This window comes from Gobius niger (assembly GCF_951799975.1).
Source record: "Gobius niger genome assembly, chromosome: 5".
In the NCBI taxonomy this organism is placed as follows: domain Eukaryota; kingdom Metazoa; phylum Chordata; class Actinopteri; order Gobiiformes; family Gobiidae; genus Gobius; species Gobius niger.
In genome coordinates this window covers 17,769,704-17,790,380 of record NC_136856.1, presented here as the reverse complement: position 1 = coordinate 17,790,380, position 20,677 = coordinate 17,769,704, and the positions used below count along the sequence as shown (strand labels likewise).

Here is a 20,677-nt window from a genome sequence, read left to right as displayed (position 1 = left end):
CCAAGTTCACAAAAGGCTTCATCCTTCCTTTGCTGACCTTTCTTGGGAAAACACTTTACCCTGCAACCAACGCTGATAAAAGCACATTGTCCTTGCGATGTGAGTGCTACAATAATGGACTTGTATGCCGTACACTCTACAAACTATAAGAAAACAGACATGTTGACACTGGGCCTTGAACACTTTCTGCAGAACTTTATAATGACAATGCCGTCTTACTGTAATTCTCTTCTGCTCTTTGTGTCTGCAAAGGTCACCTCCTTTTTATACCCCGTAGTTAAACGAAGAGTGTGCCATGGCGCTCACTCACTGCCCACCTCTATTATTGAAACGCTGACTGCCCTCTAAGTAAAAGTGCTGGCCTGGAGCACTTTTACGAGATCTGCTGCAAGCGATCGTTGTTCAGTGCTTATTAAGATGAATGTTCTCACGGAGAGACACGGACAACGCACACATCAGTCACGGTGCACACAGCCCGAAAGGTCACAACAGAGAAATATGTTTATTATGGGACCAGATATGCTATCTGCGTGGACCGCAAAGAATTGAGTTGTTTGCTTTTCTTTGCTTGTCACTTTACATGGCCAGACATCAGGGCTGTGTGCTTTTAATTATGTTTGACAGCCGACATACATCTATTAATGAGATTATATATTTTCTCAGCCTATGTACGCAGCAAGCCCCACAGTCTGCTGTCTCACCGTTTAGGAACATGACTTGGGCTTGATATATTACATCCATATGGACCCTATTGACACACACACACTTTTTAACCAAGTTTGCCCCCGGTGCAGTGCGGTGCTGATGGAGAAGGGCCTCCTGCAAATCTCATCAATCAATCTGAACCAATGAAACGGGGGGGTGTTTTGGCCGATAGCCATGAGTAGGTGTGAATAACCAATGATACGAAAGGTGCTTTTATCATCATTACAGCAAAGTCAGTGATGGGTCATATCTCTTACAGTGGATTCAGGTTACCGATTAGAGCCAGTGTGTCCTTCTCACTTATGTTTATCTAACCAGGATAGACCCATTCATCGTGGTTACATGGCCGAAGGGAGAGTCGGATCTCTCGCCTAGTCTGACGACACATCGTAAAAAAACATTGTGTTAGCTACTTGTAATGGACTACTGCCCTTGTTCAGCCAGTGCTGTTTTTGGCAGCCCTTTTAGTTTTATTCAAATTTTAGTAATTTGAATATGATCTCTTGGCTTTATATAGCTTTTGAGCAATGGATTACATCACAATAGGCACTGGCAGAAGTGTCACTGTGAACATGACTTTTCCCCAAAGCGCCCGCTCTCCTCGTCCTCATCATCGCGGAAGGGGCGCACAACCTGAGCTGACGGCGCTGCTCTTTGTCACATAGCGGGTCTGTTCTCCCGCTCTGGTCTGACGAACCACTGTCTCCCATTTTTGTCTCATCTCATTGACGTTGACTCATAAATGTCTCGTCACGTTTTAGTCCCCTATTTTTAGCTCATTATCATTACGCTATCGTCATTAAAAAAGCTGCGTCAACGAAATGATACATCGTCTTCGTTGACGAAAACAACACTGTGTTCAGCAAAGCCACGGCATAAAAGTCCGATGCCGATGACAGGACATTTAACTGTAGTGGCTGGATCAGCGCCGAGAATGTGTGTTGCGCAATAGAGTCACTAAAACCATCAGATCCATGCTATAAAGCGTCTTTTAAATTTGTGCTGTGCTTGTTGAATGTATCATTTATTACCAATTCTCATCAAAGAGCCGTAGCACATTGTAGCATAATATCATGTAATGTTAGCCTCTAGCCACTTGTGTCAAACATCCGCTGTTCAATAGTCTTGGACGTGGATTTGAGCTTGAACACTGGATGTGACCATGGGTGTTGAGAATTCTAAGTAAAGTGAAAGCTTATCTTCCGCACAGTGATTTTGAGCGAGTTATTCATATGTTTATATCGTCGTGTCTCAACTATTGTAACTCGCTCTATTGTGGGCTGGACAAATCCTCACTCAACCGCCCACAACAAGTCCAGAACACTGCTGCACGCTTACTGACAGGGACAAAGCGGCGGGAACATATCACCCCTGTGCTGGCCTCCCTCTATTGGCTGCCTGTCAGCTATAGAATTGACTTTAAGATCTTGATGCTTGTGTTTAAATGTCCTCATGGATCTGCTCCTGAGTATCTCTCTGAGCTTTTGTCTGTTTATGCCCCAGTCAGATCAGTAAGGTCTGCGAACCAGCTGTCTTTGAACGTGCCCAGATCCCGTTTAAAGACGCGAGGAGATCGAGCGTTTAGTGTGACTGCTCCCAAACTCTGGAACAGTCTCCCCCTAAATGTCAGAGCTGCTCCAACCATAGAAACCTTTAAGACTGCCCTTAAAACACATCTGTTTGCGTTGGCGTTCAATTCAAGTTGAGCTGTATTTTAACTCTATTGTGTGTGCTTCTCTTGTTGTTTTGTACTGTAATTTTATATTGTGTACCTGTATGTGAAGCACTTTGGGCACCTAGTGTTGTTGTTGTGTAAACGTGCTATACAAATGTGTCCAGAGGTGACCGAGCCTTCTCAGTGGCGGCCCCTAAACTTTGGAACAGCCTTCCTCTACATGTGCGCTCGGCTCAGTCTGTAGAGGAGTTTAAAACCAAATTAAAAACTCATCTTTTTGCTTTGGCCTTCGGTTCCATGTAGACCAGATACAGTTTGTGCCTTTATATATGACCTGTGTTTAACTTTTATTGTGTTTATTGTACATATCGTTACTGTTCTTGTACAGCACTTTGGTCGACTATGGTTGTTTTTAAATGTGCTTTATAAATAAAATTGACATTGACATTGACATTGACAAATAAAGTTGACATTGACATTGACATTAAAGATATGTAGGACATCACACTTAACCCCAAAACAGCAGTTCGGTCTGAAAACACCTAAATGGTGCTAATTGTACTGACTGTTGCTAACAATAATATCAGTGAACTGGAAATGGTGCGCACAGCCACCAACCCCGATATTCAGATCAGTGGCTCTCATGTAACAGGCTTGACTGATTCTTTCGGAAAAACGGATCAGAGTCAAATCTTTAGCCTATCGGAATAGACTTCAGACTTAAACGTGTCTTTTTTGCAAGGTAATCCTGAGCCCAGAGGGAAACCTATTGTACCTGCAGTCCTTTTAGTGGCAGAAAATACCCATTTGGGACCCCCGAACTGCTGCACCATAATGCCTTGCATGTGATGTGGGAAGGAGGCTGTTGTCGCAGATTGACAGTGATAGCACATTACTTTACATATTTATCTGAAGCCTTTCCAATTTGAATGGCTGTCAAGTGCCGTTTGTATATAATTGCATTTCATCTGTTAGCTGCCGTCAGTATGTTTTCTATACAATGTCCGTATTTACGTCCTTAATAGAGAGTGACAACTAAGGTGAGTGATGGCGTTCACGTCAGCCCATAATGAAAATTACAAACATCAGTAAACAGCACACACAACTGTCTGAAAAGAAATCACAATGAATAATCTTGGCAATGTTCTCTGCTTCCTGGTCTGTGCTCTCTCAGCTGTACCTCAGCATATGTATCAGTCAATCTAAGCCATGTCAAATCAACCAAATCTCCACCTTCTTAATCGTACAGGTGCCCCCCCCCCACCCGGCCAGTACATCATCTTGATTGGTCGTGGCATTTCGCATAGATTCACAATTTGCATGCTGTCAATGGGAGATTACTGAAGCGAAAGGCGTCCATCCAGTGCTCATCACTCGGCATGGACATCCTTCAGACGGGGAGAGCATATTACACAACATCCGTCTGCCTGACACATTCTGGTCCATTTTTCCAAAACGGGCTTTACGAAGACATGCCTGGCTTGCAGATATGTATTTAGAATTTATGTTGCAAAAAGTTTCCTCATCTCGGCAACACGTCCCACCATTCAAAGACATAAGATCTAAATTGCCTTCGGTGAATGTGAGAGAGAAGTCATTAGCAGTCCAAGCCTGTGCCAGGTGACAAACTGGCCCATGTTCAGCTTGAACCTCGCCAATGCCCCACAGCTGCTTGGGTAGACTGTGTAAAGTAAACGAAATGCCTGTGAATCAACAATAAAGAGATAAAATATCCAGCTGAAAACAGACCCAGCCTTTTGAATAAGCGACTCATGGTTTGTTGCGAAACGTTGGCTTTAAAGGAACAGGCCACCGTTTCTACATACTGAGATATGTTCTTACTTGAGCTTAGACGAGTTGATACGTACCTGTCTGGTCTTAGTGCATGTGCTCAGACCACGCTCTTCCACGGGCACAAAGACCAGACAGGTACGTATAAACTCGTCGAAGCTCAGGTAAGAACATATCTCAGCATGGAAAAACGGTGGCCTGTTCCTTTAAGTAAAAAAAAAATCCGTACATATAATATACAAGAGTGGCTTTCTTGAAACCAAGTAATGTATAATTAAAAGAGATAATTTGTGCGTACGTTCTGATCTTTTTGTCCCGTGAACCCCTGGAGTTTCTCATTTATATTTTTCAAATATCCCTTTTTTTTTGTACGATTAGTAATACCAGACAACATACATGAGAATATAAGTAATTATGAAAAGCGAAAAAGAAATGCAAATAGGCAGCACTGATAAAACGAGAGGCTCAGCTCAGCAGCAGCTCTTAAATGACAGCGTTATCAAAATTACTCTTCGCAGTAATGGTTTGTTACGGTTTAATCCACAGTAAATGCCGCATGATTGACACGTTTTGTTGTGACCACATTTTTTACCCTCTGAAGTCCAGAATCCTTTGCAATATAATGTAAGTATAATAATAATAGCATGTCAATTATATTCCTGCCTAAAGGCGTTCCTCAATGCATGGACATAATTTCAGAACAATAAAATGAAATGAATGACACAACAACTGGACTCACTATTTAAATAAAGTCGTAAAGGAGAAGAAGGAAACTTTTCTATCATAAATGTTCTTCAAAGTCAAAGTTCAACCGCATTTTATTGCCGACAAAACTCTAGTGCGAGCTTCACTTTATATTCTCATAAAAACGGGTCTGCAGACTGAATGCTTGAGATGGAGCTGAATGCCTGAAGGAATGAAAGTGATGATGTGATTTCTTTCATACATGGCCTTTTTGAAATACAAATGCATGAGGAAAAGTGTGGATATAAAAGTTATTCATATCACAAAATATATCTTGTTTGTTACTGAAGTACGAAATGCAACGGGAAGAAATGCTACCTCTGTCCTGGAGCCAAATCTCATTTATGTTGCTTTGTTTTGGTGCTTTCTTGTTTGTGTTTCTGTTTTACTGCCGGCGTGAGAATAGGGGACATTGCTGATGGGACTGAAGCTGTGGACAGGTTCACAATGTGGAGAAACAATGTGGTGTTCAATATGTGATGTAAGAGTTTGTCTCCTCTGGGACACCGATAAAGATTGTTGAAAAGAATGGAAGGAATGCCCTGCTGGGAGTCGTGCTATGAGTTATTCAAGGACCTTTAATCTAAACATGTTTGTTTTGCGTCAGTTTGATGAGAGAAGCACTCTGTCACCGTTTCACTATAAATAAGCAGCAGTCACTCTCAAGTTATTATTGAACTATCAAAGTTTCTGGTTCCCTGCTGAGCTGGATCTTGTGAAGTGATTTCTGACCAAAAGAGGAAATATTTAGCTTATGTTAAACCCAAATTATTTTTTACAAAACACACTTAAAGTGAGGTATTAACCCAAATTTTCTGACAAAGTGATAGTCTGTAAGTTTGCTAAGTGAGGAGTGAAATTTGAAAGTAAACAATTAAATTCCTCCCCTCTTTAACCAGAAAGCCCTTCTTAGTTTGCAAAATGAGGAGAGCAGGAACAGAGTTTTCAAAAGTAAATGATCAAGCTCCTCCTCCCTCCTGATTGGACTTGACAGGCTGGTTCACAGGAAAAGCTCACCTCATTGGTCAGCGCGGGAGGATACTAGACTCTGATTAGTTGCTGAGATCCAGGAAGGAGAGACTTTACAAAGAATAAAATATATATATTATTGCTTACTTTACATCAAAATGCAAGTCCAGGTGGTCGATTTTGCACATTTTATAAAATTTGTAAAACATTTAGACTTCCAGACTATCACTTTAACAGTTATTATAGAAATGATGATGTTACGGATTAGGCAGTTTATTCCCTTGTTTATCTTGGGAATATATCACTAACCTTAAATAAATAAAATGAAGTATGATTAAACTTTGGCCTTGGATATACAGACAAGTTGCTTTAGAAAATGTGCATGCACACACAAAATGTTTTTTATGCAACAAAGGTGTAATTTTTTAGTCTTGTTCATAAAAAGCGTTGGCGGGCACTGTGAAAACTCTCAAGGATTGCATTGATTGTGTGGGATGGGCCTTCACTCTAAACATGATTTGAATATTTACCAGGCTCACCTCTGTTGTTCTTTGCAGAAAGGTGAACAACTACTTTATCAAAGCTCGACAGACAAAAACAAAATCATGCAGCTCCGGAGAGTAGAGATTTCCTGCTGTCTATTTCACACAAGTACCTAATGACGTGTGGATGCTTCCTAATGTACCATGACAAACACATTATGTTTGTCACAAATATTCATGGGTTAATTGGCTGTGATGTTAGTTTTCAAAAAAAGTATACTCTTGGAGAAAAAAGATTAAGTGGGCTCTAGAAAGCTGTTTGGATTCTGGAATCGTATCAGTGTTTACTCCTGAACTTCTTGCTATTCCCAAAGCCTCATTGGGGCTCTATATGAAATTGATATAAACATAAACTTGTCCAATTTTGATTTGTTTTCCCATGAACAGAAAGAATACTCTCCTCTATCTCCCTCTCTCAGACCTGAACACCGCTCCTGACAGTCTATTCTGTCCATAATGGAGCCCAGGTGGGGCATAAGTCATCCTGACACTATACATCATACACTGGAAGCGTGGAGTCTGACTATGAACAGTAATAACATCCAGCGGGAGGTTTGTAATCATATATGAGACTGGATATTAAGCTAGGCTATGTCGGCAAATGGCTGCACCACCAACAGAGGGTCAAATCATTTTAATGGGGCAGGCTCTAGGTCGTAGTGGCTCATAGTTTCAGCCTGATTGCTTGTCAGTGTATTTTTCAGCTCCATCCATGCAAGGCTCTTTTTTGGATCTAGAGCTTAATAATTCAATATGACTACAATTTTGTGTATTACTTGGTTCTCAACTGGTGGGTCAGGAGGATCCGAAAGTGGGTCGCCGAACCGTTTTCATTGGGTCGCCAAAAATCATTCCTTGGAATACTTATGTGCTGAAAAGGCATAGAATCACTGAGTCTTTAGACTGTTATTAGGTTGTTGTTTTTAATCATAATTCCGGCTTTCTTGGCTTATTAAATGCACATTCAATAAGAATTCATGAGGAAAATAAGGTGTGTTACATTATATTTTATAAGTTATATGGGTCACGGCTTGTTATCCCAGGGTAATGGTGTGTCCCGATGCTATTCGAGTAGGGAACCTCTGATTTAAAGGTGCTAATAATACACATCTTTCAGGTTCTTCTGACTTCCAGTACATTGGTTTATTCATGATTTATAGTTTAACACATATATAGAGAAAACCTATTAAAGTATTTAGCAGTCATTTCTGAGCATATATAAAAGCCTGGACTCATTCATGTCTGGCAAAGTGAGGAGGGAAGCAGTATAAATAAAATAATAAAAAGTGTGTGGTCAGGTGAAGATATCAGCAGGTGGAGGGTAAGCTTTTGTGATCTCTTGAAATAAAGACGCGCGATTTCTTAAATATGCATGAATGGAGGAAACAGAAGAGGCAACGACCATGTGCTTTATTAAAACATGATTAAAAGCACCCCAAAAGAAAAGAGCAGAATGAGGTCAGTTTAAAAAGCTTCTGTGCTAAAGCTGTATAAAAGAGCCAGGCTGCTTCTTTGACTAGGCATTCGTCCATTTCTTGAAACAACCCATAACCCAGTACAGATGACGGATTAAACAACCCTTTTTTATGATAGAAACCTCCTGACTGAGAGCCTACACAAACAATCACCCTATACCCAGCTCTACATCTCTACCAAATCCATCACCCCAGTTATCCTCTCCACCATCACTGACTGCATCTCCGATATCAAAACCTGGATGGACAATAACTTTCTCAAACTCAACAGCAATAAAACAGAACTCCTCATCACCGGCCCCAAATCTCTCCTCCCCTCTGTCCAGAACTTTACCCTCCTCATCGACGGTCACAATGTCACCCCCTCCCCCTCTGTACACAACCTCGGCATCATAATGGACTCCACCCTCTCATACAAAACACACATCAACAACATCACTAAAACATCCTTCTTCCACCTCCGCCCCTCCCTTACCCAGTCTACAGCTGAAATCCCCCCCCCCCCCCCCAACCTCCAGCAGCTCCACTGGCTCCCCGTTAGTACAAGCTCCTCCTCCTCACCTACAAATCCCTCCATAACCTGTCCCCGCCCTACCTCACCGAGCTCCTGCAACAACACCAGCCCACCCGCCGCCTCCGCTCAGCCGACGCCAACCGCCTCACTCCCATCACCCGCACTAACCGCCGGACCTGGGGAGACCGAGCCTTCGCCATCGCCGCCCCCACTCGGACTCACTACCAACCTTCAAATCAGTACTCAAAACCCACCTGTTCAAACTAGCTTTTTCCTAAACCCCCCTTTTTTTGTTTTGTTTTATTCCACATGTAAAGCGTCTTTGAGTGTCCAAAAAAGCGCTATACAAGTTTGATGTATTATTATTATTATTATTAAATATAGCAACTACCTTTTCTATGTGTTCAGGTTTGGTGAATGGATTTTCTATGGCCCCGCCCATTCTCGACATCCCCAAAGACGACCTTGTGATCCCAGTTCATCAAACACTCCGAATCACATGCAGGTATGTATGTAATGGTCTTCTTGTTGTCCCATATAAACCCAACAACACCCACTCATGTTCGAAACCAAGATGGCTCCTTACAAATCAAAAACAAAACCACCATGTCAAAAACTATTAGAATGAAATAAGAATGTTTTATCCTTTTGAATTTTAGTTGGCACGGCTAAGCTGTCACTCACTCTCTGCTATTTCCTTGTGTTACTTCTGTTGCTATCTTTGGAAAGATCCTCATATGGTTTGAACCCTTTATCACAGTGTAATTAATCTCATGTGATTTTCCGTCCCCACCATTTGGCTTGTCTATAATGTCGATATTATAGCGGGGGGCACGCAGTAAAAGCCCAGCAATCCGTTTCAGACTGATATTATGATTTCACTCGATCTCAAACTGCTGTGGGGTTCACATGGCAACCTGTAATGTAGTTCACATGGCGGGTGCGTGGTGTTGGTCCCTCACCATACATTACCTACCAGCAACAGCACCTTATACAGTATAAATAAACGCCCGCTGGACACACATCTTTCCTTTGACAATCTTCAGAGCAATCCTTTTACAAACAGAAGTGGGTAGAAGTAGCCAAAAATATTTAGTAATGTTTACTGAGAGAGTACTGTGACTTTGAAAATATACCGGAGAAGAAGTCTAAAGTCGTGACCCAAATAATGACTCAAGCCAAAATGAAAAAGCACTTTTCTCTGTTCAAAATGAAGAAGCAGTTAAGTAAATACACGTTTTAGGAGCATGTTCCTCTCATTGAATCCTGTCTAATCCTCATTGTTTAACAAACTGGGCATGGAGATCTTCAGTTTATCTCTGCTGCCTCTGCCTTCTTTCTTTTCCCCATGCAACAGCTTTTAATTAATTTGCTGTGGAAATTATTTAAACCAGTTGCTCTTAATTCTGAAAACATCTTTCCCAAACAGTGAATTTAAAAACACTTTAAACAAATGACAAAATAGGTCCTAAAGTTGGTGAAATATGAGACTATTTTCTGACGAGTATTGCAATTGTGATTTACCTTGCAATTTATATTTACATTACAGTCAGATAATTTTCACATTTTCACCTCCCCTTGTCTAAGATTTTTTGTGTCATCAGAATGTGAATTTTCTGCTTTGAATTGTTTGAATACTTTTAATCCTTGAATGTCAGATACTGAATATTCCACACATAAGTGTTTCAAATTCCAAATGAAAAATTGACATTGAAAATATACATTGTATTGTCTAAATTCAGAGTGAAAAAATTTGCTGTAGAAAAAAAATCAAATGGAAAAATTCACCCTTAAAAAATCAAGCCGTTAAATTCAACAGTAGAAATTCAGGGAGTGAAATTCGCTGCTAAACATTCACACAAACGGTGCAAGGGACCAGTCAAAATTCCTAGATTGGTCAACTCATGTTTCCTCATCTGTAAGTCCCGCCTACTAAAGTCACAAACCAATAGGAAACATCCTGCGTCTCAGCTCTCAGTCATCCAGGATCGATAATTTGAATTTATGTATTTTAATTTTTTATTGTAAATTTGATACTGTTGAATTGGATGTGTTGAAAAATAATACAGTGAATATTTAAAAGGTGAATTTTCCATTTTCAATTTAAAACCCTTGAAAAATGAGCAATGAATATTCAGTGATTGAAATTCAATGACTGAAAAAGATTAAACATGTTATTTCAATGTTAAAACGATTCAAAGCATACATTGCACAGACATTTAGAATTCACATTTTGATGACACATAAAATCTTTCATATTTTTTGCCAACTATTTTCTGAAATCTACAAATATTCAATGCTATTTTTTTGTATCGTGAATGTATCAGATTTTAACACAGAAAAGAAAGGTCAACACAGTTTTAAGACTTTTGAAGTAACTTTGTATTTCCAGGGGACCGCGTACCCTGGCGTGGACATGGCCTGATCAGACCCTGGTGGCTAAAGAGCTGGGTGCGCGGCAGGCCCAGCAGCTGCCCTCTAGCGCCTTCCACAGACAGAGAGCAGCGGTGGTCAGTGAGTGTGAGGGTCAGCCGGGACGCCCCTACTGCAAGAGGCTGGTCCTGAGGGGCGCCCAGGCCAAAGACACGGGATACTACCGCTGCTACTACAAGAACGTCAAAGTCATGATCGATGGGACCACAGCGGTCAGTGTGTATGCTTTCATCAGAGGTGAGTCTGCTGCCACAGGCTCCGTCATCAGCTCTGTGTGATCACGAGTGACAGAATGTAGTTAAAATGGACACACACATGGATATTAGTGAGTCTGATTTCATGTCTGTTTTATTTTGTCTCAAAACATAGGCTCAAACTCTTCGTTTTCTTCTTGAAATTGCATCTCGAGTCCAATGATGGATGAACAGAAGACTCTAGTGCAAGAAAAGCTTGCTCTTAGCTAAATTAAAACATTGATTATACAACTGTGGAGATGATTTTAATGATCTACTTATTCATGTCTATTTTGGCAGTGTAACAGGTCATTCCTCCACTAAACTTTGCTCATGTCTTTTCTGCCAATGTTATAGCGGAGTATAAAGTCATTTTCAGTCTAAATGCAACTCGAGAAACCATAAAGCCATTGATCTCTTCTCTTTGTGGGACCAGCCTTTAATTTATTTCTTGGCTTTTTAGGAATCTTTACAAGACAGCCACAAAGCCACAATGGAAATTGTCTTGTCTGGCTATTACCGCAGTAGCAACACTTTTTCAGAAAGTTATCTGCGCGCTCGCCGAGGTGACATCCTGGGAAGATTAATGCTTCAATAACTCCTTTGATATTCACATTTGTGATATTGTGAAAACCTGGAGCTCCGTTCTATTTGTCCGACTGCTCACTTTGTTAATGAAATGTCAAAACTTCTCTGTTCGCATTTCGATATCAGATTATATTCAAAATTGCCATGAAAGCAAATTATAAGAGTGAGGTCGATGTTTGTCTGCTAAACAGTTTATTCAAATGAATCGACTGTTTATCCCTTTGACAAAGTGTCAAAACATCCCATCAGGTGGTTGATCGCTGGCAGGCCAAATAAAGAAGAATTAGAGCCAGCGTGTGGTGAGACCGGAGGGACATGTGGAGGGCGTTGGACAGTTTCACTCTGGACGCCCCCCTTTGGTGCTGAAGCACAAACCATGCTGCGTGCTGCACAAACAGCTCATGTCCCCGATGCAAACACGCCTCAGGCCTGACATCTCCAGTCCAGAGTAAACTGTAATAGTTCAGCTGCGGGGATGTATTGTGAGAAACGTAACCATGACTGAAAAAGACTGTCTATTATCTCTTCCACCTGTGTGTATTCAGAATACCTCCAGATAGAAATATGAGCTTTTGTTTGGCTGATAGAAGGCTGAAGTGATAGCTGGGAGACTGGTGCTGTAAAGAAAATAACACAGGGCTTATCAATAGGGAAAAAATAAATGAGAAAAGAAGCACGCTGCTTGTGTGTGAACATTCGTTATTGGCTGCCTTACAAAAGTTGTTAATATTTACAGTGAGGCTGTAGATAAGTACTTTTAAAATGGTCGTAGGGAACATAAGATAACAACTGCAATGTAAGGAGATGGCACATTAGCTGTGATGCTTCCCGGAGCCCAGCTGAGAGCTGCATGTGATGGTGCAGAGGATAAAACACAGGTGGTATGTGTTCAGTGGCTGATAGTATAGAGCTAAACACCTCTGAAGAGGATTAAACCTGGTCTGGCTCATTGGCTGATGTCCAATTGCATTTGTAAACACTCTGCTGATGGAGTTGAATTACAGTGTCTCATCACCATGTGCACAGATATGGTTTAGATCTGACACACATTACAAGAGGCATCTGGCTGTTGGTTTCAAGTCTGCTGGCCTGGTAATGCACAGTTTAAAACGTGCTGGTTTCTAACCAAACTCTGTTTTGTTTTAGACCCGGAGCAGCCCTTCCTCATGAAAGCTGGTCCACACTCCAACCTGGAGATTTTATTAATCACGCGCCTCTCCACTCACGTCACAGTGCCTTGTCTGGTCACAGTCCCCGATCTCAATGTCACTCTGCATGCGGTTTGTGCCCTTAATGCCTTGTCTCACTGCCCTTTCTGAACTCCGACAGCTGACTGACAGAACGATTATTGCCGTGTCTCTGCAGTATCCCACTCCTCTGGAGAATACTGACATGACGTGGAACAACAAACATGGCTGGACTGTTCCTAGACAGGCAGTAGACAACCCAATGGTGATCGGGTTAATTTGTGTGGCTACACTGAATGGTAAAGACTACCAATCAGTCAACTACCTCATTCACACAACTGGTGAGTATTTAATCCTGCATTTTGAAAATGCACCTATTAATCCAAATTAAGAGACAAACATTCAGACAAAGCAATTATCTGGGCCAGACAGACCTTTGCAAAGTGCAGTGTGTTTTAATCTTGACTTCAAGCTGAATTCTTACAGTATTTATAAGTTCACAAACATACGAGTCTCCATCCTGTGAGAAGGCTGGTGTAACATTTGCTGACAAACTTTTATTGATACTAATTAACCATGCAGAGACGACAGAAAAACTCGAGGTATGTTGCAACACATTTCACATAAAAAATAAAATAATTGGTTTTGAAGTTTGCTGTTTTGAGACTTGACTGTGATTTTATGGGCCTGACATAATGATGAAGGAAACAGAGCCATATGAAGAACAACATCACCTTCTGTGATTATTCATAATGATAAGGGTCCACTCCCAGCATGAACACACCTGGACACCGATTTCACTGTAAACTGCGATTAAAACCATGCAGGAAACCGCAACCTGTACAATCTTTCATGACTTGGATGAGAAAATGACATGTTTTCAGTTGTCCCTCAGAGACAGGCACAGTGGGGCATGTGGGCATCTCTCCCGGCATGCTCCTGCAGGCTTCAAGTAATGCTCTTTGACTTCTAAAAGTTCCCTGAGGTGATACTGAATGGTTTAGCTCATCAAGTTCTGTTCGCCTTGATAAACGTCAAGCAGTTTACCTAAGGTAGCCTTTTAATGATCATGAGCATGGAGTACAAAAAGAAGTATTACTTTGGTGAGTTTCTTTTGTATGATTTAGCCCGTTAGACACCAACAAAACACTCTTTATTCAAATGAAACATTTGAAGACCATTTTTCTGAATAATCCCACTAAGCGGTCGCACACAAATAAGACAAATAATAATTTAGCAATTTTGATTGTATACCTTTCCATGATCTTCCATGACCTTGAATAATTAGAGTGCAACAATATGTCTGTGTCTTGTTGGCGACTGAAAAATATGACTCTTTCATCAAAGGAAAAACAATTCTATATAAACGGCACAAAAAGAAGTGATTTGGATTATTATCTGTCTTTGGGGAAAGACAACAACACAAAGCACAACGTCTTCGTTGGCTAAAATATCTTGGTTCAACAGTTCAACAAATCAGTGGTGGCACAAATCTGCAGCACACAATTTGCAAACATTGTAAATTGGTCTTCAACTCCACATAAATTAGTATAGAGGTTTCAAATGTACGCAGTTACGTGGCAGACACAGAGATACTAGTTTGTTTTGTACATGGAAGCCTGTGTAATAATTGCACCCGGCCAACAGTGACAGGCTAAAGAACTGCTTCCATTTAGTCGTTCCCTCCAAAAAAAACAACACTCTTTTTAATTAGATTGTCTGAGTTATTATCGCAGTAAAAGTAAAAGAATAGAAAAGAAGAAAGGCCATTTGGGGTATGATTAAGACCTATATAAATGGGTGATATTGTGCCCTAAGGCTAAGACTCATTGCTACTGAACCCTAAATGCAATTACCTCTCACATTTTGACGGAAAAAGTAACATCATTCTGGAAAGAAAGAGCTAATGGGCCATTTAAATTATCACACAATCGCAGCACACCACCGAGACACCGCCGAGTGACGTGTTTTTGAAGAGAACATGGGCCACTATCCAAAGCTTTTATATTATTATCGTAAATGGCTGCTCCACCACCAGCCCCCCCCCTTTAATTTCCTCCTCTAATGTACAGCCACAGAGGGAAGGGGAAACGCCGCGTGCTACACAGCTCATTCCCATGTCCACTTCCTCCAGTGCAAAGAGGAAGGAAAAAGTGCTGACCAAGTCACCGTGACCCCTTTTCACTGTCCCACTCACTCCTGTTTTGTCCCTTCCATTTCCACTTTGGACAGGAAGTCAGGTTTACGAGGTCAAGCTCTTTCCTGAGGATCCCGTGGAGCTGATGGTGGGGGAGACACTCACCCTGAACTGCACCGCGCTGGTTGAGTTCAACACCGGGGTGGACATCAAGTGGGAGTATCCGGGTGCAGAGGTATAATGAAACAACACAACATGCCTACAGTAGAGGCAGGTGATGTCACAGCATGGCAGCAGAGGGTTCTGTTTAGAGTGAAGATTATGTGCGCATAGAAAAGTATAGATAAGCGCAGTGATGCCTCTCTGTTCGCTGCTTGTAATTGCATTGTCCACATAATACCATCAGAAGAAAAACTTTGTGTAAACATTACATTTGAGCACCTATGACAACCCCCTCCGATGCCTTTGTACAACAAATTCATGCTTTTCACTTTAGCCCCATTTAAGACAAAATTGTTTCCAGTTTTATTCCTCGAAAGTTCAAATTCCACAACAAACAATGAGCTGAAACTGCACTGGGATTTTCTGGTCACTGTCGATTAAAAAGATTACTGTGATCTGCCCAGTAACCTCAATCTGACAAAGATGTAATCCCTGTTTCAGTGAACTAGTTCTTCAACCTTAGATTAGACATTATTGATAAACTATGAACTGAAACCTGAATATAAGCAGTGATTTTTACTGGGCTTATGTTTATTTGCGATAAGATGAACTCATTGTCCCCAAGGGTACAGTGCCGCACAGCTGCAAACACATTAAATCCCACAACATCACTTTAACAGTGCCATAGCAGCACACAAGGTGCTGTTGAGCAAAGAAATATCCAGACTCACACACTAATTCCAGAATATATCTTTCATATTTCAAGCAAAGTTATCAGCCAGTGGAATGAGATGTCTTTCCAATTTCAATTCCAGTACAATTTTCTTCTACTACTCCTCTGGTCCATTTGCTACAGAGATACGTGGGATTGAAATAAAACATCCCACTCCTTTATTTGGGAAACTAATTTTATTCCTGTTTTTTTTATTTGAGTTTTACTATTGTTTCTATTGTGATAAAGTTGTCTAAACTAATCAAGAGTGACATCTGCTTTCCAGCTAAACAGAGTAGTAAACATCCAGCCATACAGGGAAGCCCTGTTCCATGCCACTGAAGCCGCGAGCATCCTCACCATGCCCACTGTGAATGTGACGGACACAGGAGCTTACGCTTGTAATGTCACCAGCATGGACTCCTCTCAACTCCAGCAGATGCACGTCATAGTCCATGGTGAGGAGGACTCTTGTACATATTTAGTGAGACGTTTTTGTTGCTGGGCAATAGGGCACACAGTAACAGTTGTTACCGTGGGTCTTGTATGTGATGTGAATCTAAATTGGCCAAAACAGAATGAACAATGTGTTACACAACAATTTCAAACCACTACATACAGTATTGCCTGTTCATGAAGGCCCACAACCACCATGGCTCCTATGGACACACTACATATGAACATGCCAGTCATTTGAAATCTAAGAACCTCTAGAGTTCAGTCACTGAGCTTTAACTATTGGAGGCTACAATAACTGATTGGGACTTGATTGAGTACATGTGCTGGGATTTTGAAAGTAAGAAAGAGTCCCTTTTCTGTTTCCAAACTGGTTATAGCCTTAGGATCTGGCAGCTTTGAATAATTGCTTTGAAAATCAAAACTGAAAACATGAATAACTTCTACATCAGGGAAAGGTTTTTTTTAATTGTAATTAAATCAACATTCCTTTTATAATCAGTTAAAACAATATTGGTTTTGAGCATTTTTACAAACATAAAATACATAAAAAGTGTCACATACCCTACCTTCAGGTCAGTTTAGTCACATTGTTATGATTAGTAAAATGTGCTGCTCGTTGGTTTTATCATCCAAGAACCTGCTGTCAAATCTTTGTAATACAAGCAAAAACAGAACCACAGTACTAATACACCACTGCCTTTGAACTGACAAAAAACATCTGGTCTTTTTGTTCCATTTTCAAGTTCCAGCAATCCTTTTGAAAGCAGTCTCATCCACGCTACTGTGTTTGTTTTGTAGAAAAACCATTTATCAACCTGGACTACAGAAATGGCCCTGTAGTGGAGGCAACTGCAGGTCAGAAGTCTTTTAAACTGAATGTCAATGTATCGGCCTTCCCCACTCCCGACACAAAGTGGTAAGGACGAGCGTCAGGACCGTCTGTATGCACTTCAGCCATGTCCTTGAGCATTGTTGCATCTGCTGTTTGTATTTTGAATGTCCAGGTATAAAGATAGCAAACCTTTAAACATGCGGCCTGAGTTCAAGATGAAAAGGATGAGGATGCATCCAAAGCATGCATTGGAGATCAAGGACGTTTGTCGAGAGGATGCAGGGGTGTACACTGTGGTGCTGAAGAACAGTGCTGCCGGGCTGGAGCAAAGACTCAATATTACTCTAGTAGTCAATGGTAAGTGCTTCATAAATCCATGTCTTGTCTCTATAGAAACAATAAGTATGGAGGTATGAGATTAATTTTTCTCTACAGTGATACTGAATGTTATGCAGGTCTTTGTTTCACTTATCGATTGTTCTATTGAACCACATACAACAAACACGTATTTATTTTTGCATAGCACCACCCTCTGCAGGGACCACGGGTGTAAATTGGCTTCATAACATAATAAAGCATCTATGCTGTCATATAATAGTAAAGAAGTGTTTAAGAGAATGAATGCAAGAAAAAATATCTGTTGCTTTCTATGCAGATTTTGTTTTCTGACTGTGGCCTGTCACCAGGTTCAACATTTCTCTGTCGTATATGTATATGTTTAAGCATATTTAAGCAAAGCAGTTGTGGTCCCGATATTTAAAGCAGGAAGCCAGGACTCAATGTGCAATTACAGACCCATTTCAATCTTACCTATATTGTCAAAAGTGATTGAAAAAGCAGTAGCTGCACAACTGGTTGACCATCTTGAAGCCAATCAGCTTCTCCACCCGCAGCAGTTTGGTTTTAAACCTGGTTATTCAACCGAAATGGCAAACTGCTGTCTGATTGAGAACATAAAAAAGTCTCTCGATAGAAGTCAGGTGGTAGGATCAGTATTTTTAGATCTTAAAAAGGCTTTCGAAATGGTCAGCCACAGCCTACTCTTATCCAAATTGCAAAGTCACCGGAGCAGGCAGCTGAGGTTCTGTCCACATGTATGGCTGAGGTAAGTCAGTGGCTCAATCAAAATCAGTTGGTGCTAAACTTAACAAAAACTGTTTCTATGTGTTTCTCTATTAGAAAACAAAACATTGATCAAAGTTTCAAAATATATTTGCAAAATAAAAATATACAATCAGTGACTGAATTTAAATACCTTGGATTGGTCAATTGGACAATACAAAGAAATTTAAATTGTTTTAAGTTAATAAGACATTATATTCCAAACCAGGCTGCCCTCTTGTACATGCACGCTATGATATTTTCACATATATCATACTGTATGACAGCATGGGCACAGGCCACTCCCTCAGTCACTAAACGTATTGGATCATTATACAATCAAGCAATAAAAATCATGGACAAAAAAACAATCCGTTACCATCACTGCAATGTTCTCGAGAAGCATAAACTGCTAAGCTTTGAAAACTTTGGCAAGTTGTGTTTTCTCAAACTAATATTCAAATGTGTCAATAATCTTGCACCCGAGCCACTCAGTTCATTTATACAGAGACAAAACAGTAATAGAGTCACCAGAGGCTCCATCAATCACAACTGTACCATTCCATTCCGTAAAACTGCATTTGGTCAGTCTGCCATTTCGTTCTCTGGTCCGAAGCTGTGGAACTCACTACCCACAGAACTTAAAACCATATCTGAGTTTAAAATGTTCACTTCTAGGGTTAAGTCCTGGCTAAAAACAAACCAAAGCTGTACCCATTTGTAAATAGCACTGAGTCTGTGTGAATGTAAGTGTGAGCGTACACAGTGTGTATGAGTGTGAAGTTTTATACAAATGTTGTATTTATGTATTTTATTATTGTAAACTGTGTAGAAAGGCCCAACCAGGGACATGAGCTGCGAACTAGCACTAGCTACAAGCTCTTCATGCATCGCATCAGCTGCAAATATTAATTGTAACTATGTTGATTGTATCGTCCCTGATAAATAAATAAAAAAAAATAAAAAAAAAGATTTAACAGGACAGCACAGGGTGTGAAGGGGTGAAGACCAGGGAGCAACATTCAGCAAACTTGAACACTGTGGTCAGAATAGTGTTCTATGAACATTTGCCGAAGCCTTGGCCAGATTCACAGCCAGCAAAAGTTATCAAAACAAGAGTAAAATTTAGTGTTTTGGCTGAGTTTGCAGAAAATTTGTCGATCTCAGTCAGGTTTAAGCTTTAGTGATGTTGCGATACATTGTGGCTTCTTGCTATATGGATATTGCATCACCTAATATCGCAATGCAATATTTTTTGCAATATTTTGTGCAGCCTTATTTTATGGTATAATTGAGTCCATGTGACATTTTCCATTCATATACGATTAGATTAATGAGTACTGCCTTGTGCTCCAGCTGAGAGGGGGACGTTATCACATTTTGTTAATCTGAAAACAAACCAACATTTATTTCCTCAGTTGTCCCTCAGATCCACGAGAAAGAGGTGGCAGAGCCGTCTAGCCCGTATCCCAGCGGCAGCAGCCAGATCCTCACCTGCACTGCCTTTGGCCTCCCTGCTCCGTCTGTGAGCTGGCACTGGAGGGACTGGGGCCCCTGTGTCCTCAGCAACAGCAGCAGCATGTAAGCATGTCTCACTAAGATTATGCACTCATGCTCCTCTTGTGTTTTTGTTTTTGCCAAAAAAAAAACACATTTTTACTCCCATGCTTCCTAAAATTGAAAACAACTTTAAATATTTATGAAAAAGATACTGAGTTGCTAATTGTTGGCGCATCTGTTGTTTTTAGAATGATGTTATGATATTATACCTGTGTAATTGATAATGGTTTTGTTCAGGCCCGCCTTAACCTCCCCATAGGCCCCGGGGCTTGAACAGAATTGTAGGCCCCCCCTCAGCGCAAACCCTAACCCTAAATCCCATAAAAAAACAACCTGCAACTCCTACATGTGTCAAAAATAAATGTTAAATGACATCTTGCAATGTGTATCAAAATCTCTATCTTTAATGCAATTTTTTTTTTTTAAACATGCTTCAAAACTATGGCAGAAATAATAAAAATGAGCATAGCTATACATCTTAAAAAGGTCTTTTTCTTGACTTTCCGGCTGAGAAGTCTTTAATTATGTCCGTAAAGTCCAAGTCACGAACGATGTCATTTTCAAGTGACATCAGTGAAAGATGGTTAAGTCTCTCTTGGTGCATCCCTGACCTCAGGCGAGATTTTACCAATGAAAGCTTTGAAAAGGACCCCAGCCATCGAACAGGGTCTGAGTTAAAAGGGTCCACAATGTTCGAGTCCTCTTCCACTCCTCCTCCTGCTGCGGGAGGAGTGTCTGCTTCAGCGGCGTCTTTTTCCTTCTCTGCTCCTAACTGGTCCGCGCTCTCCCCCCCCCCGACTCGTCTGGGCGTAGCGGTGAAACGGCAGCTGCATAGTTACTGGTTGAAGGCTGGGTTGG

General features: G+C 40.9%; 1 protein-coding gene across 1 annotated transcript in view; it reads left to right on the top strand.

Annotated features, from left to right (window-relative positions):
• The window catches only part of flt4 (fms related receptor tyrosine kinase 4), a 55,486-nt gene that overhangs the window by 9,046 nt on the left and 25,763 nt on the right, over positions 1–20,677 (top strand). Inside the window, exons 2-10 of the mRNA XM_079556750.1 lie at positions 8,824–8,920; positions 10,808–11,085; positions 12,816–12,949; positions 13,035–13,197; positions 15,089–15,228; positions 16,154–16,325; positions 17,125–17,242; positions 17,331–17,515; positions 19,678–19,840. Of these exons, the coding sequence (XP_079412876.1) occupies positions 8,824–8,920; positions 10,808–11,085; positions 12,816–12,949; positions 13,035–13,197; positions 15,089–15,228; positions 16,154–16,325; positions 17,125–17,242; positions 17,331–17,515; positions 19,678–19,840 (1,450 nt within the window). The remainder of the gene's footprint in view (positions 1–8,823; positions 8,921–10,807; positions 11,086–12,815; positions 12,950–13,034; positions 13,198–15,088; positions 15,229–16,153; positions 16,326–17,124; positions 17,243–17,330; positions 17,516–19,677; positions 19,841–20,677) is intronic.